General features: G+C 42.3%; 1 protein-coding gene across 1 annotated transcript in view; it reads right to left on the reverse strand.

Annotated features, from left to right (window-relative positions):
• The window catches only part of shank3a (SH3 and multiple ankyrin repeat domains 3a), a 185,339-nt gene that overhangs the window by 97,600 nt on the left and 65,164 nt on the right, over nt 1–22,575 (reverse strand). The window contains exons 4-7 of the mRNA XM_008291012.1: nt 16,111–16,219; nt 15,406–15,557; nt 14,519–14,686; nt 3,632–3,748 (exon numbers count right to left, since the gene is read on the reverse strand). Of these exons, the coding sequence (XP_008289234.1) occupies nt 3,632–3,748; nt 14,519–14,686; nt 15,406–15,557; nt 16,111–16,219 (546 nt within the window). The remainder of the gene's footprint in view (nt 1–3,631; nt 3,749–14,518; nt 14,687–15,405; nt 15,558–16,110; nt 16,220–22,575) is intronic.

The following is a 22,575-nucleotide window of genomic DNA, read 5'->3' on the forward strand; positions in this document are numbered from 1 at the left end:
TTTTCACTTGTTTATGAGAGAAAAAGAGAGAAACAGACAGAGAGAGAAAGGAGGAAAAGTGCTCATTTAATGTTCATAAACTGAGCAGCACTCTGTATTTCCCAAGAAAGCAACAGAAAAGCCTCCTCCAGAGCGGTCCGGTTACATCCTTCTCTTCGTGCAGCCTCAAGCCAAACAGCACATCAGCCTTCTACTTCACAACTTGAGTCGCACTATGAGGCCAGGATTACAGTTTTTATATCAATATTTGAGACAGAGATTGTTTAAAATAATTAGTAACTGATTTTAGGGACAAGATATTTTTCACAATTGAATAAACACAGCACAGCTTTCACATCTGGGTCGTGCAATTTCCTGCTAATGTACAAATATTTGCACAAGTTTGTCTTCACTTGAATTTAGAGCATCTAAATGAGGCAAAATGTGAATAAAATGATGCCCAATGTTTCATAAACATCTCACATGCAGGCTAAAAATTACTACGAAAAGAGTGAAATAAGTGCAGCCCTATTTTTAGGTTTCCGTTGCCCTCATGCCCCAGTGTTCTGATTTACTTCTCCTAATAAAAAATACATTCATTTATATTTTAAGGGTACGTCTCATACAAAATCCAGCGTTTCATTCATGGATTTATTTTTGTTACTTCATGACTGTATAACCTTTAGTTGTAGAGATGTTCTAAACAGGCTGTGTTGCTCTGAAAACCACTGCTGGGAGGAACCCAGCTGTCAATCACAGTTTGATCTGGACTGCTATTGGTCAGTTAGGTGTTCAATAGCACCTGGAGGCGGGGCTTGGGGAATTAAACAAATGTCTTCATATCTCAACAGCTTTAATTTGAACTTTTAACTTATTAACAATCACAAAAAAGAAAAAAAAGGACTTTCACCATATTTAAAGTTACAGACAGTGAAACAGCCGGTTTCACTCGTAAGTATTTCAAGTATTTTGAGCTGAAATTTGAAATCCACATTCCGGGGAAAGGTGGGACTTACAATAACTTGTTGAAAAGGTGTATAATATGGGAGCTTTGACATTTCCCCCCTGTGTATTTGATGCTGTTACTACAACTAGAAAAGAACCTAAAATCATATAATTTCATCATACCAGCAAAACATGGTCTGCTCCACCATCTCAAAATGTGAAACTCACTTTGGATCTGCAAAGTTTGGCAGCTGTACACCCACAATTCCTCTAAGGGGGAACATGTTCATTGTGATTTAAGTACAAAGTACAAAAAATAACTGCAAGTATGAGGCTGGTAATCTTCTTTGGTCTTCTTATTGCCAAGACATCCCACCAAAATGTATACATTTTGTATTATGTATACATGTATTTATCTTGTAAACAAGAATTTTCTACATAACCAAAGTCTCATATATATTATTTCACTGAACCGTGGACTTTTAAGGAAATTGCACTGGACGACTTATGAACATGGGGACTGTAGTAAATAGCTGAAAATATTCCATAGCAAATGCACTGTTTCCTACTTGAGTAAGATTTGCTAAAAACTATTGTCTTACCAAATTTTATTTCAAAAATAAAACTAGATATTTATGTTTTTTTTTTTCTTTAACAATGAAATCTTTAGTAAAAACAACATGGGCTTAGGGTTGAGAGCAACAGACGAAGCTGGAAAGCATAGGTTGAGTAGCAAGTTTGTTTTGGTCTTTTCATTACGTTTGTTGATTGAAACCAAAAGAAAAAAAAATAGAGTAACAACAGCCTTATCTTTGAAGACATGCTGGGGAAAAAAATTGCTTGAAACACAGAACAAGAGCAGATCATTAGCGTGTGCTCACTGTCTTTATGAGGACGCTCAACAATTATCCCGTACAATTCCTCACAGTCACAGTCTAGCACCGATAGTCTCGCAGGAATCAGTTATAGTTGAACACAAAGCATCAAAAAATAGTAAATTAGAACAAAAAACTGCTTTCTGCTTTCTTCCAAGTTGCATTAATGACCCATATGGGAGACATATCAGTAATCTTTGGCCATTTCAGTGCCATATTCCCATTTAAACCAATCTTTTAGTCCTTTATCACAACGGATTCCAAATACAGTGGCGGGAGAGGATAGCGACGCTTTAAGCTGCCACTAAAATACACACAAGGGTGGATACAGATGTGCATACATACACTCACTAAGAGGCAGAGCATGACGTGGAGAATATTCTGCAAATCTAAAGACCCTGTACAGTAACATGAGGTCTCCTTTAATAGGACATTAAATCCCCACCAGGTTCTGTATTGCAACACTCAGAGAACAAACACAGAAAAACGCTTATACATTCAAATTTTTTGTAATTATTGAAGTAATTAGACATAATTCTCATATATATAGAGATAAACACAGATGAATATTAACGGCTCCACAGTCCAAAATGTGCGTCATGACAAAGCAAAGCTATAAAGCCCAAGTGTAGTGAGGCACAGTTCAGGGCAAGTTTATAAAACCATTTTTAAAGTGTTGCCAGGAGCACAATAGCCTTGATAATTGTGAAATGAAAGAAGTTTAGAACCTCCACGACCCCTCCTAGAGTCTGGCCAAACTGAATAAATGAGGAGGGAAGACCTTTATCAGGTAGGTGACCAACAACCTCACAGTCACTCCAACAGAACTACAAGTTCTCTCATCTCCGCAGAGGATTTCTGTCCTCTATTAGTCTCTCAATTAGGCCTCTATGGTAGAGTAGCCAGACAGAAGCCTCTTTGATTAGCAGGCATGACAGCCTACTTGAAGTATTTTTTAAAGGACTCTGAGAGCGCTAGAAAAAAAGATTCTCTCACCTGATGAGACAAAAACTCCAGTGACTGTGTCTGACGAACACCAGGCTCCTCACCTGGTTACTACTGTGCTTAAATTAAAGCAAAGTGGAAGCAGCATCTTGCTTTGGGGGTGCTTCTCAGCAGCAGGAACAGGAAAACAAGTCAGAATTGAAGGGAGGATGAATGCAGTCAAATATAGAGAGGTCCTGGAGGAAAATCTGCAGCATGAAACAACATGAGTGCTGTTGTGCTGATGGGTAAATCGTCAACACTGGAGTGACTACTGGACAGGTTTCTGACTGTCCTCGAGTGGCCCAACAAACCACAGCCGTTAACCCGTAGAACATCTGTGGAGAGACCTGAAGATTGCAGTTCACGGGTGCTTCCATTCCAAAATGACAGAGTTTGACAGCATCTCTCAGGAAGAATGGGATAAACTGTCCAACTCCTGGCGCGCAAAGCCTTTGGAGACTTATCCAGAAAGACTCAAAAGTGTAATCGCTGCCAAAGTGGCTTCTGCAAATCAGTGGACAAAGGGTCTGAATAGATTTAAAATAAAAAATATATATACTTTCGTTGAAGTTTCTAAAAACACACTGTGATTAAGGATAAGGGAGCGAACGTACTCTCAGAGTGAACAAAGGTCACGACATCAGTGCGGAAGGTAAATCCGTCACATTGCCGTTTACCTGCGTGACCTCTAACTCCAACCCCGCTGAGTGAATACGACACTTCCTCCTGTGTTGGCACTGAACCCTGCACAGCCATGCAGTATGAAAGTAATTCCACAGAAGAATGACCTCTCTCTAGTCCCACAAGCACACAAGCACATAATAAGTTGTTCTTGTAAATAATACCTGGTTGTAGAGAGCACACACATGCAGGGCGGTGTTTCCAGATGCATTCTGGGCACTCATGTCGGCTCCGTAGAACAGCAGATGCTCCAAATGCTGCACGTGACCGTAGCGGCATGCCTGAAAGAAGAGAGTAAAGCAGTTAGTCTTTTTTGGAAATGTTGTTTACTTATGAAGTCAAAAGGAAGCAAGCGCTGTCTCTCTGAGAAAAGCAGGTACCTCGTCTTTGTTGAGAAATAAGGTGTGTTAAAGAAATGACAAATGCTGGATTTAAGCAAATAGAAAGTCAAGATTAGTCAACAGCACATTGTATTTCTGTAATCCAACCAATCACAATGAACAAAGGTTGCCTAAATAATCTCGATTTTGGCCCTCTGGCTCGACCTGTTTTGCCAAAAGCGCTCGTCTCTTCGTCTCTGGTCAAACAAATGTGATGTAATCCACCTCGTTGCCACTTAATACAGTTGGGGTTACAGTTTAATAGCTCGGATGTGCTCGGCGGCCCCCGTAAGATGTGTTGCAAATTCCAGAACATGTAAACCCTAGAAATTTTAAAAACTACCTAATCTTCAGCCCGAGCTTTTCCTTGGGCTACTTCCTTTTGTGAAATTCTCCTCACCCATGCTGCTAACTGTCTCTAAAAGGAAAGGAAAATCTTGCTTGTATCACCTGAGGCGAAATGTAAATCTGTGAAGTTATTCTGGCAAGAGTTATGCCTTTTTTTTTTTTTTTTTTTTTTGCTGCTTCTTTGTTTCACATAACTGGGAGCAATAAACTTTTCATCTAATCTCTATCTTCTCTCTCTTTTTTTTCCGTCCTACTTTGTGGTTTTGTCCCGTGTCATTGACAAAGGAGCACACAAACTCTCCCCCAGAAATTGTTCTCTCACTCCCCGTGTTCTGTCTCGCTAAGAGTGTGTGACAGCGGTGAGACAGCGCACAAATGATGCTGGGATTGTTGTTGGATATCAGCCCTTCTGCAGTGTATCCTATTGTACACAATATATACCACAAGAATGCTAATGCTGGAAAGGACACAGAAAAAAAAAGAAAAGGGGGGAGAGACAAGGAGGGGAGTGAAAGGAATGAAATGGGATCAAAATGTGTAAGGCTGAAGGACTATTGGATTTACTCTGCATAAACAAAGAAACATGATCTGGTTCAACATCTAACCTACACTCCTTTTATTTAAACCCCTTACTCAAGACGCATGTTAAAAGGACGCACATGCTTTCTATGGCAGCGGTGAAGAACAACAAAAACAACCATTCAGGAACATTATTCTTCCTCTTTGTGAGGTTTGAGTGTTCCAAGCTGGATTCACCAAAACCCACTTAAGTCTCCCAACTTGTCATGAATTGCCAGTTATTGCTTGTTAAGCTGATGGATGCCACCAATTGATGGAAGGGATGTTCTTGAGACTTGTTTAGTAGCACAGTCAGTTCCTCTAACATTGGCATATAAGGTTGCCTCTTCCATCCCATCCATCCATCTACCCATCTATTATCTATACATCCTCACTAGGATCGTGGGAGGGGGCTGGAGTCTATCCCAGCCAGTCTATCACAGGGCCACACTTATGGACAGACAACCAAGCACACTCACATTCACACCTACGGACAATTTAGAATCACCAACTAACCTCAGCATGTTTTTGGACCTTGTGGGAGGAAGCTGGAGAACCCAAAGAGAACCCACGCTGCAACATGCAAACTCCACGCAGAAAACACAATTTAATTTCATAATTTTGTCACTAGTTCGGACACGTGATATTTAAAAGTCAACTTCTCAATGATCCAAATAACAAGATGTTTCTACATATAACTCTTTTATTATATGACACCCCCTTTGGTGAAGATCATGAATTTATCCTAAGAGTTTCTAAAGCGTCTCTTTGTGGTTCTTTCACCTTTCATCCAAGAGACTTCTTCAGGTCTACAACTTGTAACAGCATCAACAACAGCAGTTAATTTCAAAGTAACACTGGAAAGATTTTCTGTTTTGAACTGAAGAAGCCTTTTGGGTGAAACGTCTTAAAGAACCAAAAAAAGTCTGCTTGTCTTCTGCTGAAACTCTTAGCATGACTTGGATGACTGAGAATCTAACCATCCATCCATTATCTATACACCGCTTAATCCTCACTTGGGTCATGGGGGGCTGGAGTCTATTCCAGCTGACTTAGAGTGAAGGCAGGAGACACCCTGGACAGGTCACCAGTCTATCACAGGGCTACACTTAGAGACAAACAACCAAGCACACTCACATTCACACCTACGGACAATTTAGAATCACCAATTAACCTCAACATGTTTTTGGAGAACCTGGAGAACATGGAGACTCCAGGCAGAAAGCTCCCGGGTGTCCTCACTAGGATGCAAACCGGCGACCTTCTAGCTGTGAGGCAACGGTGCTAACCACTGAGCCACCTTGCAGCCCCCACCCCATCTAGTTTGGTCAAATGCGGTTAAAAATCTGACAAATGTACAAGAGTAAAAGAGCAAAAAGAAGAATTTTATACTGCTGAGCTTCAAATCCTGCAGAAGTCAAAAACACAATCAGTGTCAGTAGTCACGTTAGAAAACCACTTAGTTGGAAATAGACATCAACAGTACTGCTGTCAATGATGTGTCATCAGAGCAGCACTGTGTTGTGACAAAGAACGAAAGCTTTGCTGAGAAGGTAGATGCCTTTTTTTTTTTTTTAAAGCCAGGTGGTCAAAGAGACTACACTGTGAGGCGTATTAGTCAAAGGAGTCCTGTAGTTTACAGTGGGTGATGTTACACTACTGGGTGCAACAGAAGATGCTGCTGGACAGCGACCTGACAAAGAGCCCGAGGCAGCTGTCACAGTGACAGAATTTATCTATCAGCTACTGAAATGTAGAAGTCTGCTGAACAAAATCACAAACCATCTTAAATTGCTTGTTCAAATCAGTTCAGTTCTTGCTTGAGGTCCACCGTCTTTATAATACAGAGCTTTTAAACCTACATGTGGAATCATTGAAACACTTCATCACAGTTTTTTTTTCACAGATTTATTACAGGTCTTGTGGAAATATGAGGAAATCTGCTGGGTCAAAAGCATTCATACAGCACTGGTCAAATGTCCTTTGGCTATTTTCACCTCAGCTAGGTTTTTTTTTTGCTGTCCACTTGTGGAAAGTTTGTGGTTCTATCTTTGATCACGTTTCTTGACAGAGTTGGTGCAGTTCAACGAAATTTGCTTTCTGACAGTTTTGTTTCTTCATCACAGTCCATAAATTTTGATGGTGATTAATTCGGGAAGTCAGCAGCTTCGAATTCATTGCTTAGACCTGCTTTTTGGTGATTCTTGGTTGAATGTTGGGCTGCAGGGTGGTGCAGTTGGTAGCACTGTTGCCTCGCAGCAAGAAGGTTGCCGGTTCGCGTTGCCGGAATCTTTCTGCGTGGAGTTTGCATGTTCTCCCCGTGCAGCGTGGGTTCTCTCCGGGTTCTCCGGCTTCCTCCCACAAGGTCCAAAAACATGTTGAGGTTAATTGGTGATTCTAAATTGGTGTGAATGTGAGTGTGCTTGGTTGTCTGTCTCTAAGTGTAGCCCTGTGATAGACTGGCGACCTGTCCAGGGTGTCCCCTGCCTTCACCCTGAGTCAGCTGGGATAGACTCCAGCCCCCCGTTACCCTCGTGAGGATTAAGCGGTGTATAGATTATGGATGGATGGATGGTTGAGTGTTGACCATCCTGAAAAAAATGTCAGAAGGTGACAGCTTGTATTTTCCTCCGGATCTTGATCCCAGCAGATTTTGTTGTTTTTCAAAAAGACCTAGAGTAGATCTATGGAAAAAAACGAAGTGCGGGATTGTTTTGTGACACACGTTTCAGTCATTTTATCACAGGTGTTATAGGAGTCACTGGAAAGTCAAGTCTTTACACACGTATGTAAACTTTTGTTCACAAGCGTACATGAGTCACCACTGGGCCGTCCACAACACAACAGCTACTTTAGTTCACAAACACCTGACGGGCTCCGTTCAGGCTTCTTGTTAATTTCGTGTCTTATCCAAGAATACAAAGTTGTTGCTCTGAGCTCATCGCAGAAAAAAAACAAACAGCAATTCTGAACATTTCTCATAACTACCTCACAATAATAATAAAAGCAAGACCTTCAGATGAACCTCACCGGGCTGATGTTGCGTAATTAACTGGAGGAAAGAGAAAAACAGGCAGTTCAGGGGACAGTCAGTGGGAACATGTGAACCATGAAATGTTAGTGCAGGAGCTGTTTTTTTTAGTTTTTCTTTACTCCTGCTACTCTTTTCAAATGAGTTCATAGATATATTGATGATAAAAACAATGTTCCCAAGAAAATTTTTCAGATTCAAATACACCACATTTTCATTTTTTTTTTAACTTAAGAATTCGCTTGATTACCACACGATCATCAGAGAAAACTGTCACTGCCGTTCAGCATTTCTTCTGCACTTATTCATATTCAGCGTCAGCGACAGAAGTGACGACTCCCACAGCTGTCTGTTTGGTTCCATTTACAGTACAAGAACCTTCAGACCTCCAGTGTCTTTCTGTCACTACTCAGATATAAGCTAAAAAGCCCTGACACAAACAAAAACACCATGTAGGCACTAGCCTCCATTATGTTTACAGAGCAGGGCATGCCTTGAGGCTCTCCTTGTGTAAAATGCATACAATATGCTGTGTTTGCTCTTCGTCAGTCCAGAAAGTATTTCTGTGCTTAACTCAGGCCGACACCACCACTTGGACTTCCAGACAGCGGAGGCCAGGGTTTGAATACAGCCGCAGCAACAAAAAGCCAGATTAACTTTTTGGGGTGTTGATGAACTTTGAAGCTGCTCTTTTCTGCAGACTTTCACTCCACTAATTGTAGAAGCACATGCAAATCTATCAGCGTTGGTGATTATGTTCTGGATACCTCATCACTCAAAATGTGTGCAAATATGTATGTATTTGTGTAAATGTCTTCATGCACAGTAGTAGTCAGCTGCCAGCTGGTCCATTATTGGGCCAAGACTGATTCTTGGCAGCTCCTGGATGGGTTGCTGCTCTGCACCTGGCTAGTACGAGATCCCCCCTCTGATGATATCGCAACATCCAGAGCCATCTTCTAAGTGCCCCATGTGTGGAAGCCGGCTGTGCCTTATGTATCCACCAGGGGGAGCACTCATTTCTATTAGATTACTACTACGGGAACGCTGCAGCGCATTCTGTTCTGGCGAGTGAAGCTGGACATTTTCATTGACCCAGAGCACCAAAACTCAGCTATTCTGGTCATCATATGTATGAAGGAGTGTAATGCCCACACAGATCATATTTATAGTAAAGCGCTACAAAAACATGTACTGCTAAATTGTTATGCTAAACTCTGTATAGGGATATTTTGCCACCTGTTACATTCGGTGCTGAATTTACATGAGAATAGGAATTTCTTCTACATTGTTTTCCTCAACCTGACAAATCAAAAAAAAAACTGGAAAGAAATCTAATGGGCAAAAAATGCACGTATGTTGGCGCTAAGGAGATGCAAGTAGAACCAGTTCTTCAGGATATCAGTATTTCATGGCCACTGTGAGAAAATGACCAGCTGGCAATCCAAGAAATAAACAGCACAGGTTAACACACACACACACAATACAGATGGCTGGTTAACATGTCCTAAACATAGGCCTCTTTCAGCATCCTGAGGTGTGATGCAAAACTGAGGGAAATAATAAACAGTGTTTATTCATGGCGAAACCACATATGTGCACATTCAGACCTGCAGCCTGTCTTGACTAATAGCTGTATGCAGGGCTTAAACTGGGCCTTGAATACAGACACAGCTTCACACTGACCAAACTAATGCAGAATTAAACCGATATGCCCAGCAGCAGATTTAACACCCATCTCCAAATTGCAGGAGAGCCTGTGCAGGACTTACACTGTTGCCACAGCAGTGGTAAATTAATAAGAATTAAAATTTTCTGATGCGCCATTGTGGTCGCACAGTGTATGAATTAACCCAAATACATGTGCGACCACACACACACACACACAAACACACACACAGAGAATGTATTAACCCAAATGCTTCTCTGCACAGCAAACAGGTGAGGTGACAGATTTAGTTTCACAGGTTAAAACCACTGGAGACAAAGCAGCCGTCCAGCAGCACAGCTGAACTGAAGAAAGTTTAATGTGTTGACAAATCACACAAACACAGCTTCATGTGTTGCCATTTGCTAGATCATCTGAAGAACTGAGAAAATCTTACTTAAAACCTCATTGTGTTTAGAGCTTGGTTTTAAATAAGGCTATGTTAAGTGATGTTGCTGTTGAATGGAAAAGGATGTACGGCCTTTATTCAGGTTTTTTATACGAGGTGTCTCAGAAAAGTTCCAGGACTGGTGTCGCAAAAGATAGATTTCAAACACAAACTACAAACTACGAGTTCTCCCCTTCAGACCATCAACCAGCACTGCTACAAAGAGATCCTGCTGTGTTTGCTTCGTTCAGTGCGCGAGAAGAGGTGAGAGTTGTGGCAGGACAAGTCGTGGCTGCTTCACCATGACAACGCGCCTGCTCACAACACCCTGAGTATCCGACAGTTCCTGGCTGAGAAGAACATCTTTGTGCTGGAGCAACCTCCCTACTCACCCCACCTGGCTCCGTGGGATTTCTTCCTCTTCCCCAAGCTCAAGGGGGTCATCAAGGGGACCCGTTTTGAAGACGTGGACAACTCAAGATGGCTTTGATGACGGAGCTGTGGAGGAAGAATCCTTCCAGGAGTGCATGGCGACGTGTCAGAGAAGGCTGGGAAAGTGTGTTAGACTCCAAGGGGATTACTTCGAAGGGGAAAACTTGGATTTGAAATATATCTTTTGTGACACCAGTCCTGACACTTTTCTGCCACACCTCGTATACGGAGAGGATGAGCAGAACCAGCCGCAATGTTTATTTTTTTCTAAATATAACAAAATTGTATTGACATCTTCATCCAAATCGACCACAATTTGGACACGTCTGGCAATAATAAAGCAGATTGAGGTGCATCATTTATGGAGCCAGACGTTTTAAATCATGACAATCTGCAAAGCAGTAAAAAAGTATTGTGTGCAGATAAATTTCATCGACCATTTACAAAACAATGTTAATGATGTCTGGGCTTGTGTGATATCCAGAGGAGTTACATAAACAAAAGGGATGAAGTACTTTTGTTTGCACTTAATTGGCCATCGGTGGGTCATTCTATCAGGTCTTCCAGCTGCCACAATTTAAATTGCCACGCTGAGAGCGTGTCCGCATTAGGGTGGGAAAAATTTGCAAAAGCGTATTTTTCTGTCTGTTTCACACCTCTGTCCAGAGCGAAACAGCGGCTTTGTAAATTGCTGGTTAACAGGTAGTGTTTATGAGCCACGACTGAATCAATATACAATACGTGCAACGACGGAATCAGATAAATATGTAAATGCGAGCTAAATTGTGAATACGGGTTGCGTTAAAAGGGCTTCTGTGTCATTCGGCTGCTGCATGAAAGTCTCCGGCGTGAGATCTCGGCACGGCGGATTCCTCTCACAGCTCTGATACCTGAGGGCTGTCGTCTGAGGTTGTGCAGAACAAAGAAGGGCAAAGTGGAAATTGAACAAACTTCCAACAATCCACACACACACACTCCCCAAAGGAATAGCGCTGCCATTCTGAAATGTGTTAACGCACTTCAGGTTGTCAATTTTACACTTTCTTGCTTTTATACTGGCGCTTGCAAAATAAAGCAAAGCACATTACTTTTTTTACAAAAGCATTCCTCTGCTTTGTCTACGTGCCCGTGATCAGACTCACTGAGCTTATGTTTTGTTTATGAGTGTTTCGGAAGCCGTGCGTCTGTCATTAAAAAACTATCAGCGCCGTGGACAGCTTCAGGAGGAAGGGACACAAATATGATCACTTAGCGCACCATGTATTCTGAAATACTTTTCTGCACAACGCCAGACGGATTATCTTGAATAGGAGGAAGAGGGGTTGATGTGCTTATATAAGGACTGACCCCAATAAATGCAAAAATAAAAAAATTTCCATGAGTCTTGATTGAAAATACGAACTGATTAGCAGGAAGTATAGACTTTTTTTTTTTTTTAAAGATGGAGGATCACTTTTGGGGTTGATCTGTGCTAAATTGTCCACACAAGTGCAGACGTTGTAATTAAACCTCAGGATGTTCATCTTCATCCTCTTGCTACGTTATATGCTGTCTGACATTTACACCCACTTCACACCTCCATCGGTGACAGAGGAGTCACGTATTGCATCCTTTTGTTTTTTTTTTTACTATCTGTTGCACTTTTCATGTGAACAGCTGAGGTCAACACTACAAATGTCTCCGGAGACAGAAAATGTGTAGCGTTACCCCCATATCTTAACTCTACTGTGGAGTTCTCTGTTCTATAAAACAGTAAATGTGCAGCTGAAGTGTGGACTGAAGTGTGGGGGAGAGGTGAAAATGCCTGGAGGCTTCTTCCTGGCTCATAATGGAGGTTGGCCATGCACGACTGCAAGCTTGATTAGTCCACATACAGTAAAGGCAGTGAATCTGTATTACCTTGTTTAAGATCAGGTCTGTGCATTTTCCTGTTATTCCTGAGCATTTCAGAAACAAAATGTCTGTTATTCTTTTTCTGTTCTCAGCTCATTTTGATGCTGCTGATTTCCCTTTAGTGCAGACTTAAACCTCTTCTGCCAAAATGTGATCTATGCAGGTGGCTGGACAAGCTTGCTTCAACCACCGATGTACAGATCCTACGCCTTTTTGATCTTGTACCCAGTTTAATTACTTCAGTTATTCAGTGTTTGACACAAGAGACGTTGTGAGAGGCTGTGACAGTGGCCCTTTATCAGGACTAGTTTTCCACATACAAAATTCATTGGAGAAGCCAACCCGCATTAATTAAAAAAGCACATGTTATATTTATATGTTTTTTTTTCCAAGAGTATGCTTCAAAGTTCAGCTGATTGAAAAATCTGCCAAAATGGTCAATTTTTTTTGGACAGGAAAATTATTTTCCTCCCACCCTGGACTTCCAGTAAGTACATGACCTCCCCAAAGGGGTTCAGCGAGCACAAAAGAAATCCTCAAAGTGAGAGAAAAAAAAAAATCTATTCAATGAAACCAGGCAAGACTTTTTACCCTGTACCTGTATTTGTATTCTGCACACAACTCATCACTGTTATTATCTTTGTGTATGCATGTGAGTGTCCAAGTCTCTGTATAAGTTTGACTTTTGAGCAGCTGGAGTGAGGACATTTTGGGAACGTGAGCACCTTTAGGCCGGTCCTAACTTTCTCACACCCCTGCATAGGGCGGTTTGAGGATTAAGACTTTGTTTTAGGGTTAAAGACATTTAGCTAGTTGGCACATTTAGAAAGGCAGCATGTGCCAGATTTGCCTTCTGTCTTAGCTCGAAAACATTTCATGTCTTCTTAGTGATAATATAATGTTCAGGTTCTCTATTCAGACATGTAGAGTGTGGTTCTAATTACCTGACAGTTTCGGCGACAACGCTCACCTTCTTCAGACATGACACTGACAGCGAGTGACGTGTCAGCCGGCAGATTTTGACAGCCGGCACCTGCGGCACGCCCAGCAGAGCCGCCAGATCCGCCGGGCAAGCCACACCCACACCGAAATGGTGTGTCGTGGCGAGCCCAACAGACCCTGCTCCAGAAAAAGTAACCGGCGGGGGAGTGCGGCGCGCCTGGCGGGGCGGTCGGGTCTTTTGAGCATTGTCACCGAAACTGTCAGGTAATAAGAACCACACTCTACGTGTCTGAATAGAGAACCTGAACATTATGCCTTCTGTCTTGCTCCTAATGCCCCTTTTCCTCCCATCTCCACTCCCCCTCCACCTGTGCAAGAGTGCAAACGTGCACAGGACACCATAGTGGTTTGTGGATCAGTCTGAGCTGTTTATTCCCATTTACAGACTCAATGTGTGGAACAATTTTAGTCAGAAACCATCGTAGTCATATCAAAAATATGACTTCAATATGGTATCTGTCAAAATAGACCAACACTGACACTGAAACAGAAAAACCTCAAACATCAGGAAAGGTAGTGTACCATTAGACTACACGAGATGGATTCTAAAATGTGTTTTTTGAATAATTGCAAAGAAAACAGCTGCAGTAATGTAATGTTAATGCAGGGCAGTGGAGGATAAAAAAAAAGATCTATACCACAACAGGAGTAAAATATTGCATTATCAGTGTGGTGTTTGCCACATTGTCCTTAACTACCTCGTTAAACTCTGATAGTGAAAAAGGTTTGCTAGCTGCAGAATAACGCTCACTGAAACACGCACGCTATCCATAACGTCTGCTAACCTGCAGCTTTCTCAACTCTTTGAAGAAGTTGTCATATTGGTTAAGATGTTTTACCAAGTCGAATGTGCAAAACGTTGCCCTAATTGTAGTTTGTAGTGAAATAATGCCGTATTGTGCTTTGTGGACACTCTGTGGACGACTGTTCAAGAGCACTTATGTTTGAAGACATGCCTCAGTTTGTCACTATGAAAGCTGCAGTGTGCTTGTTAGAGGAAAATAAATTAGCAGTTGACTTCACCTGCAGAGAGCGGAGCGCTGCACACACTGACCGGCCGGCTATCGCTCAGCAAGGCAGCTCACAGAAATCATAGTGAGGACGCTTTCGCAATTTCAAAAGGTGATTTGAGGGTAAAGACTTGATTTTCAGGTTATGGTTAGCGCTGTACTTAAATTAAAGTTGGGTAAAGGTTTGAAATGTAGATGGTTCTGTCAGGGTAAGGGGCTAGGGAATGCATTCTGTCAACAACTGTCAACTAAGAGAGGCAGGAAGATGCACGGTGTGAGTGAGTGTGTCACTGCGTATTACCTGATGTATCTCCTGCCAGCCGTTCTCATCCACACAGCCGACCTGTGCGTGATCGTGCAGCAGCAGCTCGCAGCAGTAGGGGTCTCCTCCTACCATCGAACTGTGGTAGAGAGGAGTTAGCCCCCTGCTGTCCTTATAGTCAGGAGACGCACCCAAGTCCAACAGCGTCTGGTGGGCAGAGAAGCAAGTTTTATGATGTTCAGTCTCAGGCTGTATTTATCATCTTTTGAAGGGTGAAGTGTGAATTTGTATGCGAAGGTCAAAGAGACCTGCATCAACACCAAACATCACAAAAGCTGTCTCGAGAAAGAAAAAATCCATAAACCTCAACAAAGCAAAGTGGCGGCACTGATGAAACCGACGAATGTAAGTTTAGAGCCCCTCCGTGCTATAAGGCCACGTTCGCAATATTGTACATGATTTGATTATTCGAGGAAATTACAGGAGAGTGACCTTTACTGGACTCACTACATCGGCAGCGACAACAGCTTATGTATGTTTAACGGTCCGGTGACATTGAATATTTGGATGATGACAATGACGAAACCGAGCAGAAATAACAAATTCCAATTTCAACAGTTCTGGCTCAACAGGGAATCAATTAAATGACTCACATAAACCCTTTCATTTAGGTTACAAGCCTCCTCGAACCACACACGTTACAAGGCCATTCGGCGGTTATGCCAGCCCATTCAAAGAGGGCACGTTAAGCCTCACATATTTAGTAATTGCTCAAGCACCCTCTGTACTCAGTTGCTCAAGCACCTGCTGCCAGAGATTACCAGCCGTCAACCTCTCCTTTTCCAGAGGGGAAACTTTGCGAGCGGGGAAATCGTTGAGCAAAAGGAAATGAAAGAGATGAGTCAGCTCGCGTGTGTTCTACTCACTATAAGAGCTGTATGGTTTTTGCTGCGCACGGCCTTGTGGAGGGCAGTGATGCCATCTTTTGTTCTGAAGTCCAGATGCGCCCCTCCACTCTTCAGCACCTTGATGAGCTCCGCACATCCCTCCAGCTGTGCCGCCAGCGTGAGAGGACATTCTGTGAAGCCCAAGGATACGCAAGCAAACGATATCAAAAATCAGCGTGTTTCAAATGGCACCGTCTTCTCAGAAAATGAACGTCTGACATTTGAAGCTGTAAAATAATCGACGAAATTGCACATTACAGTTATTAAATCCGCAGGTTTGCATTTTACAGTGACTCTGCATTTGGATGACTGCCTTCGCTGCTGTGATTGTCGCCCTCCGTCCTGCCTAAGTGGCTGCTTCCTGTCGGTGTTAAACCAAACTATTCTCATGCTCCCCTCGCTTCGCAGCTCATCTGCCAGACTACAGGTCACCCAGCAGAGAAATCTCCTTTATGGCTGGACAAACATTTGCATATACATGAGGAGATTAGCAAAGAGAATAATCCAGCTTTACCCAACATGCAGAAGGCTTATTTCAGAAAATCCATACATGGTCATTTGCGGTGAAGACAGAAGGAAAGTGAGAGAAAGTACAAAAGAAAAGACAAGTCAAGGTTGGAAAAAGACAATAAATTAACCAGCATGGAACAGAGATGGGATGTTTCTTAGCACGGATTTGCTCACCTCCTGAGTCTGGATCGTGGAAGTTAGGGTCCAGACCTTTTTCCAGGAACCTTGAGACCTTTTCGATGTTCCTCTGCTGCGCAAACTCCATAAACTTCTTCAGGTTTGCCTAATGGAGGGAGACAAGGGAACGGGGAGAAGGGGGAAGTAGAGGAAGAGACAGCTGTGATTGGGTGATGTCAGACTTATGTGGATAGGGATGTTTAATAATGCAGTCAAGAGATGAAAGCTAAAGTCGCTGCTCTCTCCTTCTGTGTTTGAAGGTTTTATTTCTGTACTGTCATGCCAAGCAAATGGACCATGTGCAGGGCGATGTATAGGCTAAATATAGGGCGGACCAAAAAAAAAAGCAGGGAAAGGGCTGTAAAGTGACTGAAACAAAGACCTTTCCTTTGGAGATTAGCGCCCAGGAAATAAGATCCTGAGGCTTACGTCATATTTTAAGTTCAAATGTAATGGTTATAATATTGCACAGTCCCTGAGAGCAACACTTACACATCACTGGGTCCAACATTGATGTTTAAATAAAACATGTCACTGTGCTTGTTTTATGAAACGAGCACAGACACATGCACAAACCCAATGCATATCCTACCCACACTGATACACACACACACATACACACACACACACAAATACTCTTAATTTCCTTTGTGACTTATGATTAAAAATATTCATCACCTCTACTAAAGCGGGTGTAAGCCTGCAGAGTATAAAGTGAAAAATGAAGCTGTGCGCCAAAAAAAAAAAAAAGCACCACTAACACTCCAAAGCAGATTAAAACAGTCTGAAGAATCAGGGCAACAATCAAGAGTCGACTATCTGAGACGCTACACTATAGCCCAGGATGAATCTAATTAATACGCACTGTATACAGAAGACAGAGAGGAGCTACTGGAAGGATTCTACTACGCTATATTTTAATATTAGGACATAAAACGTCAATGAATATATACACGACAGCCAATTAGCCCCAAAATGTATCTCCGGGATGCAATTACACAATATCTGCAGCATCCCAAATGAGATTCACAGAGAACTTTCATTACTCTTGCATTCTCTCTCAAGGTTTCTCAGCCGTAGTCGTTGCATAACATCCACATGTGCAAAAGCCTCCAGACCCTGCATACTACATATCATACAACTTAATTAAGGCACGCAAACGGTAAAATGCACACAAACACTCACGTGCAAGACCGAGGACGGAAAAGCAGCAGCAGCAGCCGTTTGGCACTCACCATGTGCGGCATCGTACGCTGTATATCCCTCGCTCTGAGAAGTCACACTCTTACGGCGCCTTCCGAATCTCACATCACACACGCCTTTTCTCTTCACACCAAGTCATCTCCAGTCCGCTCGCCTCTACAAGCCCGCTTGGCGTTCACACACCACGCTGACATGCTGCGAGAAGCTGCCGACTGCTACTCTCGCCATCTCCAAGTCAAACTGAGTGAGAGAAATTCACTTTGGCTTTTTTTTCCTTTTTTTTTCTCTTCTCAGATGTTCAGTGAGGCAGTTGTTATGGTGATGCGATACAAAGACAGCTCCGGCAGCCAATGTACACACGAGTGGGAAGAGCACCGAGGTTGTGTTTGTGAGCGTGTGCGAGTGCCGCTTGTGTGTCCCGCATAATACCTCGGATAATGCCTTGAAGAGGCTCGGGGATGGTTTTTGTCAGTGATCAGCTGGATCTGATGTGTGTTTTTTATTGCCTGCTCAACAGAGGTCTGGCAAATTAAGGCTTTATAATGATTTATCTGCTTTGGTCTTCTCTTAATAAACTCTTAATATTTCCTCCCTCCTGCTATCTCTCTCTCTCTTTAACAAACACACACAATTGCACACTTGTTCAAAGACCGAAAAAGCATTCATTTTCATCCTGACACGCTGACAATCGACTAAATATTCTGAGAATAATCAGAAAGATGACAGTCTGTCATACATCAGATTTCAAAGCCAAAGCTCTGTGCAGAACTGGCGCGACTGCACACAATCTGCGTTACTTGCGAGACCAATAATTTGCCATTAAACTGACAAAGAAACCATCACATATCAATAGTGTGTATCGATAATATCTACAATTAAAACGGAAGTCAAAAGAATCCTATTTCAGCAAATCTTTAAACTCTACTACATGAATATGAGTTGGTCTATGAAGCTGTGATAGTGACGTGACTTATTAAAGTGAACTGCCAGAGCTTAATGTACACCCATGTTTTAATTAAATAGGTAAGACAGGCTCACATTTTATAGCAGAAGCTTAAAAACATTTCCAAAATTGCCCTGATTTTGTCTTTTTGGCAATATGAAAAAAAAAAAAAAAGATCCAAACTTTAATCTCTGCCCCTCTTTCATGTCTCCTTCTTTAGATACCGTGATTCTCTTTCTTCCTGACTTAGTCAAAAAACTCCCTGTCATCTTCCCAGCTTGAACAAAATACTGCGGAAAAGCCTCCGTGGACGGAAAGACATGAGTGTGGATAATTTTATTTCAACCATCTGTGCAATCATTACCTCTTACTTTTAGTAGAAACCACTTAATAGTAGGCAGGTCTGTTTTGCGTTTTCCATTCATCGCGCAGGCTTGTGTGTACGCCGCACACACACACACACACACACACGGCAAGGCCTGGAAAAGATTGGCAAGTGGGACGAAATCCTCCTCCACAGTAGTGACCCAGTCTGTTCATATTACATTAGATCGTTTGCCAAGTTTCATTCACATATGAGTGTGGCTACTCTGACTCACTGGCTTTCATTCATTCATTCATTCATTCATTCATCCATCATCTATACACCACTTAATCCTCACTAGGGTCATGGGGGGCTGGAGTCTATCCCAGCCGACTCAGGGTGAAGGCAGGGGACACCCTGGACAGGTCACCAGTCTATCACAGGGCTACACTTAGAGACAGACAACCAAGCACACTCACATTCACACCTACGGACAATTTAGAATCACCAATTACCCTCAACATGTTCTTGGACTGTGTGGGAGGAAGCTGGAGAACCCGGAGAGAACCCACACTGCACGGGGAGAACATGGAGACTCCGCAGAAAGATTCCGGTGCCCCCACCGAGACGCGAACCGGCGACCTTCTTGCTGCGAGGCGACAGTGCTAACCAACTGCGCCACCCTGCAGCCCTCATTCATTCATTCATTCATTCATTCATTCATTCATTCACTCACAGCCCACAGGTTATCCATCGCACAGCCTTGATGTGTTCTTCTTGTCATTGCTATGCAGGAAGAACAATAACATTTTTGGGGAATATTATAATGGCAGGTTACATCGCCCGAAGGAGCAATTTAAATCATGCACACAGCAGTAGGTGAAAACACTGCTCCCATAAAAAGCACCATGTCAGCAAAAATACATCAAATACTGTAAAAACAACCACACAGCTGAGGAGGGGGGTGGTGCAGTGGTTAGGAAAAAGTTTTTCTTTATTTTCAATCAAATCTTAATTTCCAGGGTCGGAAAGGAGCGCCAGGACTCTGTATCGTGCATCGCAAAGACTTAACAAGCAGCAAAGGGAAAAAAAAAAAAAATTCTAACGAAAACCATGAGCATCATCGCTTTTCTTTTGTTTTAAAATGTGCTGTTGCATCATCAGACATATTTAACACACAGTGGTGTAAAAATGGACAGCTTATTGTGAAGATAAATAAACTGTACCTTGTGCACTTTGTGAATCAGAACTAGACTGCCTGCTTCTGTATCTAAAAGCACGTCATGCAGCATGAAGTCTATTTTGTTTGTTGTTTTAAAGACCTTTTTGTATGTAATACGGCTTCCCTGGTGACAGCCCGTCTGAAACCACTGAGTTAACTGCTTTAGGAAGTCATAACCCACTAACATAGAACTGCCAGTCAATCACATCGTTGGGAGCTACGATTGAGCTCGCTGTTGAGGACGTGGATGTGTAGATGCGTTGGTGACACATGCAGGGAACTATTTCCAGATGGAAGCACAATTATGGCTCGGGAAAAGTCGCTCAATGTGCAATACGTGTCCCTAATGTTGTGAAATCCATTTTTTAGTACCAGCTTTACACTTGGCAGGTTGCTCAGGTGGTAGCTGCAAGAACCCTCAAGTTCACAGTGAAGAGGCAACATAATAATCCTCTAACGCATTCATACCCTCCTATTAAAGAGGAAAAAAAACAGCTGTTACTGAAATAAGCTGAAATTGACCAAAGTAATAATAAATAAAAATTTCATGAAAATCATGACATTGCTTTTGAATTGTGGCTCAACAGAAATATTAAAAACAAACAAGCGTGATGGGACCCATAAATTAATAATTTGTTAAACAACCCTTTGAGCCAATCACTGCAATCAAATGTTTTCTGTAACTTCTGCACCTGTTGACAGGTATTTTGATTTCACTGCTCATCAGCAAAGTGCTCCAATTTGTCCTGGATAGTTTTTTTTTTTTTTAATTATTCTTTTCAACCACAATTCAAAGCAATGTGCTATTTCACTAAATTATAATTTAGCAAATTTTTATTTATTATTATTATCATTTTTTCAGTTTCTAGTTATTTGAGTGACTATTGTGAATTTTGCCTTTTCTTTAATGGAAGGGTGTGAATACATTTGAGGACGACTGCAGATAAAACTACTACATTTCACCTACATCACTTGATCTGCACATTCTTTCATATGAGCATTATTTTGTAGCTAAGCTAGTCTATGCTTGACCCACGCACACACTGGTCAGCCACAACATTAAAACCACTAACAGGCATATAACTTTGATTAAGTCATTATGATGCAACAGATCCAGGCATTCATGTGAGCGTTACTTTGACATGTACACAGGAGCCAAAGGATGAGCTGCTAACGTCCTGCTGGCAGACACCATAAGACAGGGGTGGGCAATCCTGGTCCTTGAGGGCCACAATCCTGCATGTTCTAGACGTTCCCCTCTTCCAACACACCTGATTCAAATGATCAGGATCGTTATCAGGCTTGATGATGAGCTGATCATGTGAATCAGGTGTGTTGGAAGAGGGAAACATCTAGAACATGCAGGATTGTGGACCTCGAGGACCAGGATTGGACACCCCTGCCATGAAACATCCATGAGCTGTTTGGAGACACAATGGGAACCTAAACATTGATTCCTCTTGTGGCTGCTCTGCATATATCCTCACAGCTCCACGGTTTGATCACAATTGTTCACGTACGGTCATCAATTGTAGTTATCTCCAGAGATAATGTGAGTTCACTGATATAATCACTCGTCTGCACATAAATGCATCACGTGTGTTGTCCTAATAACATGAAGGGAGTCTACATAACAGCAACCTCTGTCTCCATTAAGGAAAGGCAGCCTCAGCAAAGATGAACTCACAGAGGAGCGAATGAAATAAAAATGACAAATGTGTCACATTGTGGTGCTCGTCCTAACACATACAAACAGCGTCGTACGAAAGCTTTAGGCATTTCAGATTCTTCTCCATCGCCCCAGTGCCGTCAGAGAAGCGTCTGATCAGTCGTAAATTTATTCTGCACACCTATAGCAACCCAAAACCTACATCCAGAATCATAAATAACCATATATCTTCAGCAACAAGAAGAACAAGGAGTGCTGCGGCTGATGCCGTGAGCCCCACAGAGCCCAGATCTCAACATAATTGTGTCAGTGTTGCATCAAAGACAAAAGCAATTGAGCCAGTCTAGACAGAAGAATGTAAACACAAAAAACTACCCGCCAGGTACCTTGAAAAACTGTGCATGTACCAAAGAGAATTCCTTCAAAAAGACAAAATGTCACCAAACACTGACGCGATTTAGTTTATTTTTCTGTTGCACTTTGTGTTATTCTTGAAGGCACTCTTACTTTGCCTGTTTTAAACATTTATACAGTGTTGTATGCGGACATGTATGTATGCACATAAACAGCTACATGCCTGTGCACACACGTTGCCACACAGCAGTGGAAAAACAAACTCACCATGCCGCCAGTTGTTGAGAGGCACTTAGAGAGACGCGTCAGATGTGATTCAAAGAAGCTGCCGATGTACTTCATCACATACAGTCGTGACACTAAATGTAAAACCTTCTTTTATGTCAGATAGCAAGGCTGTCGGATTGTCAAGATGGAGGTCGAGATACAAGGAGGGCTTGATGCTTGAAGGGTCATTTGTTGTTAATATTTATTGTTTATAGTTGTTATAATAACTAGTGTATTGTTAGAACACTACGCAATGCTGGATTTAACGCCTAATTGACCGGTGTGCAGTGCACGGGCCCATCGGTTGACATGAAAAGTAAATATGTTCAGACAGCAGGCTAAAGTGACCCGTATCTAGTCTTTTCATGACAGTCTGAACAGCACAGATCCAAATAATGATGAATATCTGAAAAATGAAGCCAACCCGGAAGTGTCAAGAACCTGCAGTATCACTATATCCGCCAGCTGCTGGCTCCAAAAAGCCCTGGCTCCCATAGACT

Source organism: Stegastes partitus, unplaced genomic scaffold, assembly GCF_000690725.1.
Source record: "Stegastes partitus isolate 25-593 unplaced genomic scaffold, Stegastes_partitus-1.0.2 Scaffold709, whole genome shotgun sequence".
In the NCBI taxonomy this organism is placed as follows: domain Eukaryota; kingdom Metazoa; phylum Chordata; class Actinopteri; family Pomacentridae; genus Stegastes; species Stegastes partitus.